The sequence below is a fragment of the Rhinolophus sinicus genome, linkage group LG07, assembly GCF_036562045.2.
Source record: "Rhinolophus sinicus isolate RSC01 linkage group LG07, ASM3656204v1, whole genome shotgun sequence".
NCBI classification, from domain to species: Eukaryota; Metazoa; Chordata; class Mammalia; order Chiroptera; family Rhinolophidae; genus Rhinolophus; species Rhinolophus sinicus.
In genome coordinates this window covers 79199885-79213079 of record NC_133757.1, presented here as the reverse complement: position 1 = coordinate 79213079, position 13195 = coordinate 79199885, and the positions used below count along the sequence as shown (strand labels likewise).

General features: G+C 51.1%; 1 protein-coding gene across 4 annotated transcripts in view; it reads right to left on the bottom strand.

Annotated features, from left to right (window-relative positions):
* The window catches only part of UNC13A (unc-13 homolog A), a 59138-nt gene that overhangs the window by 18500 nt on the left and 27443 nt on the right, over window positions 1-13195 (bottom strand). For 3 of the 4 annotated variants that reach the window (XM_074337925.1, XM_074337926.1, XM_074337928.1), the window contains 17 exons: window positions 12737-12956; window positions 11773-12000; window positions 10723-10864; window positions 10434-10603; window positions 9182-9297; window positions 7915-8078; window positions 7370-7520; window positions 7013-7081; window positions 6603-6692; window positions 5805-5939; window positions 4082-4215; window positions 3008-3093; window positions 2690-2816; window positions 1935-2031; window positions 1418-1561; window positions 587-670; window positions 7-84 (listed from right to left, as the gene is read on the bottom strand). In XM_074337925.1, coding sequence (XP_074194026.1) covers window positions 7-84; window positions 587-670; window positions 1418-1561; window positions 1935-2031; window positions 2690-2816; window positions 3008-3093; window positions 4082-4215; window positions 5805-5939; window positions 6603-6692; window positions 7013-7081; window positions 7370-7520; window positions 7915-8078; window positions 9182-9297; window positions 10434-10603; window positions 10723-10864; window positions 11773-12000; window positions 12737-12956 — 2235 coding nt within the window. The remainder of the gene's footprint in view (window positions 1-6; window positions 85-586; window positions 671-1417; window positions 1562-1934; window positions 2032-2689; window positions 2817-3007; window positions 3094-4081; window positions 4216-5804; window positions 5940-6602; window positions 6693-7012; window positions 7082-7369; window positions 7521-7914; window positions 8079-9181; window positions 9298-10433; window positions 10604-10722; window positions 10865-11772; window positions 12001-12736; window positions 12957-13195) is intronic. The other variant, XM_074337927.1, reaches the window with a different exon arrangement.

The window sequence follows — 13195 nt, the reverse complement described above, 5'->3', positions numbered from 1 at the left end:
CCTCACCTCCTTCCCTCCCATGGCTTCGAACATCTTCTCTAGCTGAACTCGCAGCTGCTGAGTGTTGTTCATGAGGATGCAGGGCTGGAGATGGGAACAGAGAGGGCAGTCAGGGCTCGGGACCCCTCCTCCCCAGAGCCTCCTCTACCCACCGCCCGGGACCCCGGATGGTTTCAGGGTCTGGGTCTGGGGGAAGCTGGGGTCCCACAAGGTCATCGGAGAATGGAAGACAGCATTTGGGACCAGGTTCCTGGGAATGTTGGGGAGGGTGGTCTCTGGGGACCCACAGGGGGGAAGGAAGACACAAGTAAGTGGGCTGGGCCTCTGAGAACAGCAGGAAGGGGAGTTCTTCTCACATACCCTCCACAGGCTCAAAGCTTTGTATGCTCACATACAGATACCCTGAAGGCTTCATTTGTAACCAGACATTGTCCCTTCACCTCCAGACCTCCCCAGACGTAACAGTAAGACACACATAGGTGGACACACACACAGACAGACACAGGACTCAGCCCAGGGAAGGATGGAGCCCTGGGGGTACAGAAAGGGGCTGGGAGGGGACAGGACAGGGGCCCCCGGAGGTCACCACTTTCTCCTTCTCCTTGGAGCAGTAGGAGGCGAAGTCCTTGGAGATGATGTCCGCATACTGGAGGAGCACATTACTGATGGTCTGGGGAGGACACAGGACAGGTGAGAGGAGGGGCTGGGGCTGGGCGGGCCCATCAAGGGCCACCAGTGAGATGAGGGATGAACTCAGACTCACTTTAGCACCTGAGATGGACCACTGGGCTGGGAGCATTCTCCACCCAGGATGGCCATCACAACCAAGGAAAGACACCACCATGTAAAGATGATTATTGTATGTAGACTCACATTAACCCAGCCCAAACCACAAGCATGACCTGATTCCAAAATGAATCTCAATGTTTACCTGCGTTTCCCAACTTCAAAACAGCCTAAAGCAAATCCAATTGAATCTAAACCCAGTCCAATCATCTCAACCTCCAAATTCACCCCAGGGCCCACTCAAATTCTACATAAATCTGAACACTCATGGTAAGAATGCCAAATCGAATTCTAATCCTAACAGTCCCCCTAAATCCAACCCCATCCCCAACCCTGACCCCAGCTCCAAATTCAACTCCAACTTGAATTACAACCCTGACTTCAACCCCAACCTCAACTCGTAACCTTGTCCCCAAGCACAACTCCAACCTCTACGGAAGGACCAACCCCCACATTGACCTCAACCCCAAATTCAATCCCAGCGATATCAGCAACCCCAATTTTGACCTCAACCCCAACCTCAACCCCGACCCTGACCCTAATCCCAAACTCAACTCCAACTCCAACCTTGACCCTATCCCAACCCACCCCCCACAGGACCACATCCCCAGCCCCACCCACACCCTTGCACCTTGGCAAAGCGCCTCATGTAGTGCCCCACGATCTGGGGGTCAGGGCACTCCAGCTTCTTGATGATCTCAAAGCTCTGGTTGAGCTGGGAGAAGACGTCCACCACGGAGCAGGAAAACAGGGCGTGCTCTGAGGTCTGCTGGAACTGCAGAGGGAGGGGAGGCAGGAGAGAGGAGAGGGGTCAGAGCCTGACAGTCCCCAGAGCTGAACCCTTTCACGCTCCATGGGGAGAGCCAGAGACCAACCGCCCTGGGATGAGAAGGACAGTGTGTGAACTTGACTTAGAGCCGGATGCAGAGGCCATCGTGTGGGTGGGTGGTCAGGACTCATAAACTCACACTCGTTGAATGAATGAAAGACTTTAAACACCATGAACAAGACAAAGATGGCGGGTACCTCTCAGAGACTGGCCGTATCCCAAGGGCAGTTTTTGCTCCCAAATTGGATCTCAATGGACCCCAGAGGGAGTGAGGCCCCCATGGTAGACTAGGAGCTTAGTGGTGGGTCAGCCTTCTCACCCCATCCTTCTTGTCTCGCTCCAGGGCTCCATGCAAGAAATCCCGGGACACCTCCTCATTCTCGTCCAGCCACTGGATGACAAAGGGCTCAAACCACCTGGAATGGAGAACCAGGGTGGGGCTCTGCCATCTCTTGTTCCCATGACCCTCTGCTCAAACTCACCCTGTGCTCTTGAGTGGTCACTGTCCTGCTCCCCACCCCCATCAGGCGTCATCTACTTTGCCCATGAAACGGCCGGGTGACCATTGTCAGAGCAAGGCCCAGACTTGTGGGAACCCTCATTGATAAACTGCCCATGGGCAAGTGGGTTTACTCTCTGAGACCCTAACATGGCACATAGTAGGTCCCAGGTAAATGGAGGCCACCAACCCACTCTCTACCACAGACATCCCAAGTTCAAATCGGGCTCTGTTACTTATGGGACGTCACCTTGGGAAAATCCTTCAGCATTTAACCCTCTATTTCTTCATCCACAAAATGGAAATTATGATGCTCCTGTCTCATAGAATTGTTGAAAGGATTAAATGAGAAAAGACACGTGGGACTGTTCAGCAAAGTTCCTGACACTTATGATTATTAATTGTGTGGCTATAGGAGTCCAGAGTCCAATGACTAAGAATGGAGAACACTGGGGTTGAGCCCCACCTGTGCCCCCGATGCCCAGGGAACCCTGAGTAGGTAAGCCCTCTTCTCTGGGCCTCAGTAGAGCGGTCAGCATTACAATTCTGGCGTGGGTTGTGGGCAGGGGACTTACGCAGGGTACTCAGGCACTCGGTCCTTGAAAGCAGGAAGCTCGGCCACATACTCATTGTAGAGCCACTTGACCTTGAAGTGGAGGTTCATGTAGTCGGCGCTCTTGCACAAACGATGCTTGTCATGCTCTGGCAAGGGGAGCAGGGGAGAGGCTCAGCTGGGAGGGTCTGCCACCCTCCGATTCAGCAGGGCCTGCTCTGGCCGCCATTGGCGTTCAACCTAGGTGTGAGTTGCAGGGCGCTCATAGCTTTACAGGGGACCCTGACGCATGGCTGCCTGTTGGAGCCAGGCTGGGAGACACCGGGGTGGAGGGACTCACCCTCCATGGCATACTTCATGTCCTGGGCAAACAGGTTCCACATTACTTCAGCGCTGATTTTACCCACATTCAGCTCCTGGGGAAACCTGGCAAAAGTCATGGCAGTATGAAAACTTGGCAGACAGAAGCCAGATGGCACAGGCTGCTTTCGACTTCTCAGCCAAAGCGTAGTGCAGGACAGACAAAGGGATCTGGATTCAAGTTCCCTCACAGCCACTGACTTGCTAAGTGTCTGTGCACTGAGGCCTTGCTTCTCCTGACCTTCCACCCACATATCCCTCCATCCTTCATCCATTCATTTACCCACTCATCCATCCATCTACCCATCCATTCACCTGCCCGCCTGTCCATCTGTCCATCCATCCATCTATCCATCCATCCATCTATCCTTTAATCCATCCATCCAAAATCCCTGATCTTAACTTCGTATCTAAGTAGCCAAGAGGTCATGGCTCCCCAGAGTTAGGGCTCCCTTTAGCGCTTACCTCAGGGAGAAATAAAACACAACAGCTCATTTAGCTAACAGATGAAAATTCTACAGACATGTAAATCCACAAACCAAAACTGTGCACACGTTCACACACAACTACACAATACACAATGTTGTATATTGAAGTGTATTCCACAATTTTACATAATACACAATTAAACCCATAGACCACAGCTATACACAAAATTACATCCCCGCATGTAAGAGGCAATTTAAATCTAAAACGTTTAGTAGAGTATTTTGCACATAGTAACCACTAGAACAACACTATTGTTATTTATGAACCTACACACATACAGAATTATATAGTATATATATATATGTATATACTGTTATTCACACAAATCAATACATACAAAGTACACGTCTGATTACACCAGTGATTGTGTACAGACGCACGATTTTATGTTTATGCTTGAAAAGTATGCCATATTTCATCCAGGCACAACCACACCCACAATTAATTGCTCCCACGTAACCATTCTGTGTGTAATTAGACATCACCTTTACGTACAAGACACAAAAATGTGCACACACATACACCGTGATCGCCAGATAGCAAATGACACAGACACAGAACTCACTGGTTGAGGCATGGAGTATAGGAATTCTTATCTTCCTCGATGATGGACACTATGAGAGTGATCAGCTTGGACCAGAAGTCGAGGTTCTTGATGCTGGGGCCCTGTTCCTCTGGGGGAACTTCCCCTTTCTTGGCCTGGACGGGGCAAAGGAGAAATTGGCCACAAGGGGTCCAGAGATGGGGGCTTCAGCCAGTTCATTATTGAGGTGCAGGAGGTTGGTGAGGGATGGGCCCCCTTAACATGTCTGTGGTTCAGGTGGGAGGTCTGCCAGAGAAGGAACTGAACTCATGTAAACTGGCTCAAGCGGACCTCATACCCACTCAGCTTCACAAAGCTTAAGTAGACTCAGCTCATAAAACTGATGGGAACTGGATTTAGTTAAATAAATTCAAGCCCACTAAGCTAAATGGAACTGAAACGAATGCAAATCAGACCCACTTAGCTTAACACATGGCAGTTCTCAGCATTAATTCAGTGTAACTGAACTTGGGCCAATTACACTGCATGGAGTGGAATTAAATTTCATTGGATTGAATTTAATTCAAATGAACTCAATTGGATTGAGCCTAATTAATTTCAAGATCAACATCAACCCAAATCAAAATAATGGAAATAAATTGATCTGAATTCAACGCAAACCAAATCAACCCAACTTAATCTAACTCAACCCAAGGCAATCCAATCCAACTCTACCCGCCTAATTCAGTCTAACATACTCAGGCCAACTCAATCTAACGTTAGTCAATCAATGGAAATAAATGTACTAAACTCAACTGAAATGAGCCCACCTCAACCCCACTTAATTGAACTCAACCGCACCTAATCCAACAACCCAGCTCATCCCAACTCAAGCCATCTCAACCCAGTCAAGGACAATGGCAACTCAAGTTAACTGAATGGAAATGAATACATTTTTACTCAGTTAAACTCAACTCAATCCAATTCAGTACTGCTCACTAAATAGCCAAGAGCAGTTTTAATTTAAGTCAACCAAGTAGAAATAAATGGAATTAAACTGACTATAGTTGAACTAAACTTAACCAATTTAATCCACTTCACCTTAACCCAATTCAATTAAGAGCACCTGGATTTCAAGTCAACTGAATGAAACAGAATGAAATAAAATTGAACTGAATTCAGCTTATGTGTTACCTCCTATCAGAAGCCCAAGCTGAGGCCACCTCAGGCTCCCACAGCCTCCTGCAATTCCTCCACCCCAGTGCTAATCACCCTGGGTTGTAAACTTCTAATTTATTCATCTTTCCTTCCTAATAGAGCATAAGTAAGTTCCTTGAAATGCTTTTGAAATTCTGGACCATTATATGTGTAGATAAACACATGTTGGAAAATTTCAAATAAATTGAGTTTAAATGACCTAAACTGAACTCTACTCAAAAAATTCAATTCAACTCAACATTTATTGAACAGTGATTCTATTCCAGGCACACTGTACTATGCCAAACTCAACTACACTTAACTAAAATCGAATTTATTGAGCACCTACTGTATAGCAGGTGCTAAGCACTCAAGTATATTTTATCCAAACTTGTATCTCATTGAATCTCTTTCTCAATCCTGAGACATGGGTTAATGACCCCATTTTACAAAGGGAGGTACTAAAGCTCAGAACAGTTATATCGCTTGGGAAGGGGCAGATCTGGGACTTAAGCCAAAGCCTTGATGGTGTTTGCCATTTTCCTTCCACCTCATCTGGGGTCCTTACCGGGTCTGTCTGGTATTCCCGACTGTAGAGTTCATGACAGTTGTTGAAGATATACTCATAAGTAGAGTTGAGGCAGGCTTTGACACAATCCTTCACCACCTGGCTGGCTCGGGGCGGGCTCTGGAGTTCTTGCACCTGGAGGGAGGGAGATGGGCATGGGTGGGCACAACTGGGACAGGAGGTGCCCAGAAAGTGGCTGCAAGTGGTTCTGGGTTTAAAGAAATGTTGTAACAGTATGAAAGCAGAGGGTCACTGAGAAAGGCCCCAGCTCTTCAGGAGAGATGCTGCTTGTTTAGGAGCTAAGAGTCCTGGAGAATCCTTCTTTTTTTTTTAAATTTTTATTTTTTTATTAAATTTATTGGGGTGACAATTGTTAGTAAAATTACATAGATTTCAGGTGTACAATTCTGTATTACATCATCTATAAATCCCATTGTGTGTTCATCACGCAGAGTCAGTTCTCCTTCCATCACCATATATTCGATCCCCCTTACCCTCATCTCCCACCCCCCACCCCCCGCCCCCCTTACCCTCTGGCAACCACTAAACTATTGTCTGTGTCTATGAGTTTCTGTTTCTCATTTGTTTGTCTTGTTCTTTTGTTGTTTTTGGTTTATATACCACATATCAGTGAAATCATATGGTTCTCTGCTTTTTCTGTCTGACTTGTTTCGCTCAGCATTACACTCTCAAGATCCATCCATGTTGTCACAAATGTTCCTATATCATCTTTTCTTACTGCCGAATAGTAGGAGAATCCTTCTTAGAGATCTAATGGGACTGGGTCCCCTTTCCTACCTTCATCCGAAAGAAGGTGATGCTGGTGAGAAGGTCCACAGTGGATTTGAGGTCCTGGAGTCTCTCTGGGCTGCTGGCTGGGAAGTTATTCTTTTGGAAGGGAGAACAGAGGTGGGGTTATGGAAGAGGCTAGGGGAGGGTGGGAGACAGTGCCTTAGGGGAGATTCAAGAACTCCAGAGTTTCAGGAGGTGAGTTGGGGGTCAATGAGAACAGCTTGAAGCAACGGGGGGAGGGTCCTTCTTGGATACACCAAGTAGGTTGGGCAGGTACTGCTCACATATGTGTACACATGTCAGAGGAACACATTCTGCCTGTTAAGATGGGTCCTCCCGTGTGCATGCCTGCTGGAACCTGTCCCCTCTGGGTACACATGCGTGTGGAGGTAAGTCTTCATGCATGCACTTCTCACCCGATACATGGAGAGGTCAATCCGGAGGGAGTTATGCAGCTGGTCCAGAAGCTTCACAAAGCGCTCTTTCTGGGAAGGCAGGAGAGGAGGAGGATAGATGTAAGCAGGGACTTGGACGTTGAGTGTGGCGGCAAAAGGTGGCTGCCATATTGGCTGAGGGCTTACTGTGCGGTAAGAGCATCCCACCCACCACTGAACCGAACTCTCATAACATCTGTTTCCATTCTACAGAAGAGTAAACTGATGCTCAGGGAGAAGGGACTGGTACAAAGTCACACAGCAAATCAAGTCCAGATTGGGGATCTAGGAGCCACCCAGGGTCGGGTTCGCCCTCATCCCCCAGCCCCTGGGACTGACCCCAAAGTTGGAGGCTGCAAAGCGGTCGGAGGCAGACACGTTGGTGGAGGCGGTGGTATGTGCGTAATAGGCATTGATGTTGGCAAGCAGGGTGCTCATGACGGCAGGTACCCCGGGACACATGTACTTGGAGGAGAGGCAGGCAAAGTGGCTGGTGGGAAGGAGTGGGAGGCACTGGGCCTGGTGTCCAGCCAGGACAGGCCTCAGCACCCCCTTAGAATGCATCGTGAGTGGCTCCTCCCAACCTCCAATCGTCCTCTCACCCTCTGCCTGACTCCGTCCTCCTGAGTTTCTCTGTCTCCTCTTTGAGTTGTCCTATCTCTGCCTCTAACTCCAGCTCTCCTCCCTATCACCCCAGCCCCCAGCAATGGCACTTTCCTAACCTCCAGGGGAATTAGGTAACACTCGCCACACCCACTTCCTCTCTCATTCCTATTCCTAAGAACCCCTCCATCCCCCAGAATGGCCAGTGTCCACTTGGTGACCACCCCTCCCCCCAGTTTCCTACACCTCGCCCTCATGTCCACCCCAGCCTGCAGCCTCACGTCATGGCTTGGTAGATGGACTCAACACCGTAGCGCATGGCAAATTCATCCACAATCTCCTGGGCTGTCTCATCGTAGTAAACCTTCCAGGCATCGTCACCCTTGGCATCTGGGATCTTCACCACCCCATTGTTCTGCACGTCAGTCACAAAGTGGAACAGGTTCTGCCAACACAAGAAAGAAGGTATCAGAGAGTACAAGGGCGCACAAGGGGAGATCCCAGGTCTAGAGCATCTTATGTCATCCATCCATCTGTTTATTCATTAATTCATTCATCTACTCTTTCATCCATCCAGCTGCACCAAATTTTACCTGTCCCTCATCCATTCTTCCAATAATTCATCCATCTCTCCACCCATCCACCAGTCTGTCCATCCGTCTGCCCATCTGTTCATCCGTCAGTCTGTCTGTCCATCCACCCACTCACCCACCCGCCCATCCATTCAACTACCCCCAAAAACACCCATCCACCAATTCACCCTTCTAATAATTCACGCACACATCTATCAATTCCATACATTTACCCACAGCTTAATCTATCCATCCAACAATGCATCCTTCCACCCAATCAACCGTCAATCCACCCATCCATCATCCATCTGTCCATGCATCTACTCCCCCATCCACCTGTCTAACTGCTCTAAAATTCATCCATCTACATTTCTATACTTCCAATAGTTCACCCATACATTCAGCCACCCAACCATCCATTCATCCATCCACACATTCAACCATCCATCACCTATCAATTTATCCACCCATCTATATATCTATCTACTGCCAAATTCTTCATCCATTCATCTACACTTCCAATAGTTCAACCACACATCCATCCACTCATCTCTCCATTGTCCATCCATTTTTTTATACGCTCATCACTCATTCATCTAGTCAATCATTTATTCATGAAACAAATTGAGTTCTCTCCCGAAGCCCCCAGGTGGCTGGAAGAGACAGATCCAGACACAAACAGCCCACCCTGGGTGTTCATGGCTGGGACAGATGGAAGATCTGGATCTGAATAGTGAGAGTCTGCCTGGAGGTCAGGGAAGGCTTCCCAGAGAATGGAGCCCTGAATTTGGACATTGATGGATGGGGAGTGGTTTTCCAGACAGAGAGAATGGCAAGGGAGACAGTCTCAGAGACCCAGGGAAGTGTGAGTAATATGGCCAAAAAGAGGAAGAAAGAGCTCGGGCAAACAGAAATGGCAAGTGGAGGCCATGGGGGAGATCAAGCTTCGAAGGCAGGGAAAAGCAGCGGGCCTCACCTCGTGCAGACAAGTGTACTGGACGTGGTAGGGCGCCACTTTCTCCTCGCCTTTGATCTCCACACTGATGTGTAGCCGGATGGCACCTGACACAGCGGATTTGTCGGTTCGCTTGTCTGTAGAGTAAAAAGGGATGGAAATGTCAGAACTTCTCAATCTAGCCTTGGGATGTTTTAAGTATGCACGACTGTCTTCCTCCCGGAATCCTTGAAATTAAAGCCTGGGTGTCTCTCCTCAGATTGGTTCCCTAGACTTGTGTCTCTAGAATTCCTTAGGCCCTGTCTCTCCCTTCAAACTAGGACCCCAGACCTTACTTCCTCACTCAGATTAACTTCCTGGGTCTGCATCTCCCTCGTTAGACTAGGAGCCCTAGGCCCTGTTTCTCCCTGGACTGAGCTCCCAGGCCCTGCTTCCCCATCAGATTGCACTCACAGATTCTACTCCTCTTTCTAGCCAGGGTTCTTGGGTCTGTAACTCACTCCTCAGATTAGGATTCCCAAACTATACCTCCTCCTTTAGATTAGATTCTCAAAGGTCAATCTTCCTTCTTAGGCTGGATTCCTGGGTCTGTGCCTCTCTCCTCAGCCGAGGATCCCCAGGTCTTACTTCCTGCCTCCACTCTGAGACTGGGATACATAGAGTCTATCCTTCCCTCATCCTCCCAAACTAAACTAAGAGGTTCCTGGGTTCTATTCACCCTCTCAGCTGGGGTATTTTCTGCCCCCATCAGATTGGGCTCATAGACTATGCCTCCCTCACCAGATTGGGGTCCATAGACCCTACTTCCTCCATCAGATTGGGCTCCTAGACTTTTATTTATTTATTTATTTATTTATTTATTTATTTATTTATTTATTTATGGAGGGCGCAGCTCCCAGTGGCCCACGTGGGGATAGAACTGGCAATCTTGGTGTTATCAGCATGAATCTAGCCAACTGAGCTAACCAGCCACCCCTAGACCGACTTTTTTTTTTTACTGGGGAATATTGGGGAACAGTGTGTTTCTCCAGGGCCCTACAGCTCCAAGTTGTTGTCCTTCAATCTAGTTGTGGAGGGCGCAGCTCACTGGCCCATGTGAGAATCGAACTGGCTACCCTGTTGTTCAGAGTTCGCGCTCTAACCAACTGAGCCATCCGGCCGCCCCTAGACTGACTCTTACTGCCACTGTGTCTCCATTCCAGCTGAGTTCCTCACTTTGGCTGGCCACCTGGGGCTCCCTCCCCGCCCCCTGCAGAACCAGCCCGGCGCTCACCCAGGTTGTACCACACGTCCATCTCGCCGCTGAGCGTCCGCACCTCGATGATTGTCTGCCCCAGGAAGTCATCGGACTCCCTCTTGAACCGCTGCTTCACACGTGATTTGATATCATCATCTTCGTCCCAAACACGCACCTTGATTCGGTCTGAGGAGTTGTGACATTCGCTGCAGGGGGAGGTGGGGGCCAGGGTCAGGCAGCTGGCTCGGGCTGGTCTTGGAGTCCCCTTTGGCTGCCCCAACAGGGAGCTCTGCATGGGGTCCTGGGGGCCCAGCCAGGCACTTACAAGTGGAAATTCTCCTCCCACACGGGGTTCAGGTTCCCATAGATAGTTTTCGTCCGTTTCTTGGTCTTCCCGACCTGGACAGTGACGTAGGGGTCACTGGATCCCGTTTTGTCCTTTGCCTGCAAGCCCTGGGCACAGACCACTGGAAGATACGGGGCAGGTAGGACAGGTATAAATGTGGGCTCAAGGAAGGAGGCTTGCTGAAAACAGTCACTGCCGTGGGCTCCACGCTGCTTGCTGGGACACCTGTCAAGTGGCCTGAGTACTTGGTTCTGGCCACCGGACACTGTTGGCATGCTGGCTTTGCTAGAGAGCTGACACCCAGGGAACCCTCAGCCAGTGAAGGACGGGAAGGTGCCCCAGGGTCATCCCTGGGGTAGGACGTTCTCAGGTGTGTGCTCTAGGCAGTGCACCTAAGGTTCCCCGGTAGGATTGAACCTCCATTGACTATGGAGTTACCTGCTCATTGGCATCTCCTGCAGGGCTCCTTTCCTCCCTGCTCCCAGACTCCTGTCTCCATCCCACACTGGGGCTTCCTGGGACCACCTCCTGGACACCCACTTTCCCTGAAATCACTGTGGAATCTGTCTTCTGGGAAATCCAAATGAGGACGGGCATGTATAAACACCACAAGGCCCCTGCCTCTGGGTAGGACGACTGCAGTGGGAGCTAATACTGTCCCCCAGTGGTCCCAGGTGGCAATGAGCCCCAATTGTCCACAGCACTGCCTCCTTGTTGGCACCCTGTGCAGGGCTCCTTTCTTCCCAGTCTCTCTTCCAAACTCCCATAGGGTTTCCTGGGGTCACCTCCCAGATAAATCATGTGCCCTCAACTCCTTCCCCTGGGGTCTGGTTCTGGAGGCACCAATCAAAACGCACCCCGATAGAGGGTCATACACAACACACCCTTGGGCAGACATGAACACACGGGTGTACATGGGAGAGACACAGATATGCTCAAGTACAGCAAAGGGGAGGAAGGGGCCTGGGAGCAAGCACAGGGGGCTGAGAAGAGGGACCCAGCGGCCATCCTCACCCCCCACAGCCTCACCAGTGATGCTGATCTTGGCCGACCACTTGGACGTGCCGTCCAGCACGCTCTGCTTGACCGCCTTCATCTGCTGCGTGTGCGCTGCCTTGGTCACGGCGAAGATCTCCTGGATGAGCTCAAAGATCTCGGGTTTGTTGCGCTCCCGGATCTTCATGCGGTCCTTGAGCACCATGATAATGTTCTGGGTCCGGTCCTCTGCCCCATGCTTGGAGCTCTTCTCCGCTGCTCCTGCAGGAGCAGACAGCCCTCACTGTCCAGGGGCGCCCCTCACCGGAGCCAGCACCCCGACTCCCACTCCAGGGCTTCCTCAGCAGCGGCCACAGTCACTTTAAGCTGTGGGGGGTCAGGTGAATCACCCCAAAAGCTAGAGTTTCCTATTTGGTCTCTGAATCCCTCCTCCCACCAGGCTTTTCACCCTTCAGAACCCACTCTCTCTGAATCCCCTGCCTCCTCCAAGACCCCACCCCTTCTCTGACACCTCTCTCCCTCTCTGAGACCCCTCCCTGCTCTGAACTAACCCTAACCCCTATTTCTCCAGGGGAACCACTACCTCTCATGAACCCCGCCCCTTGCAGTTAAGCCGGTCCCTGAGCCCCGCGCCACCCTTCTCTGACCCTCTTACACCTCCTTTCCCCTCCTCTCACCCCATCCTCCCCACCAAAGAATTCCACCCATCACACCCTTCGCCCCCCCATCCCTATGCCGCCCCTAGCTGCCCACAGCGGCCCTCTGGTTCATCCTCCACGCATCCGCAAAGCCCCGCCTACCTCTGCTGCTCCGCCCTCCACCCCGCCTCCGAGGAGCCCCACCCCTACTCACGCACAGACTGCTGTTCATGCCCCACCCATCTCGCAGAGTCCCGCCCATGTTCTTGCCCCTCTCTCCACTCCGCCTCTGTGGAGCCCCATCCCTACCACTCACAGCCCCGCCCCTTCGTCCCGACGCAGCCCACTCCCGCACTCACGCTGCAGGCAGTCAGCGTTGAGCAGGTCCTGGCACTTCTCGTGGCACTTGACGCCGCACTCGGTGCAACGCATACCCTGCCGCGCGATGCCCCACAGGAGCCCCTCGCACTCGTAGCAGTAGGTGGGCGTGGTGGCCGTCCACACTTCGAAGTTGTGCGGCGTCGTGCACGAAATGGGGTAAATTAAGGCTTGCAGGGTCTTCTTGTAAACGTGGTTTTTCTGCGGGGAGGGAAGGAAGGGGTGCGGCATGGGGCACAGGGCCCTCACCTGGGGGCGCTGTGCTGCCTCACCCTCACCCCGTGCAGAGTATAGTCAAGTTCCGGTCCCTCCGCCGCCCCCACGCGGTCGGAAACCACCGGTTCCTGCGTGAAGAGGCTGCTAACCCGATGCTGAGCTGTCCGACTCCGAAGAGTGAGGAATGCCCGTCTCTGCCACACCCTCCTCCTCTTCCTCCGGGA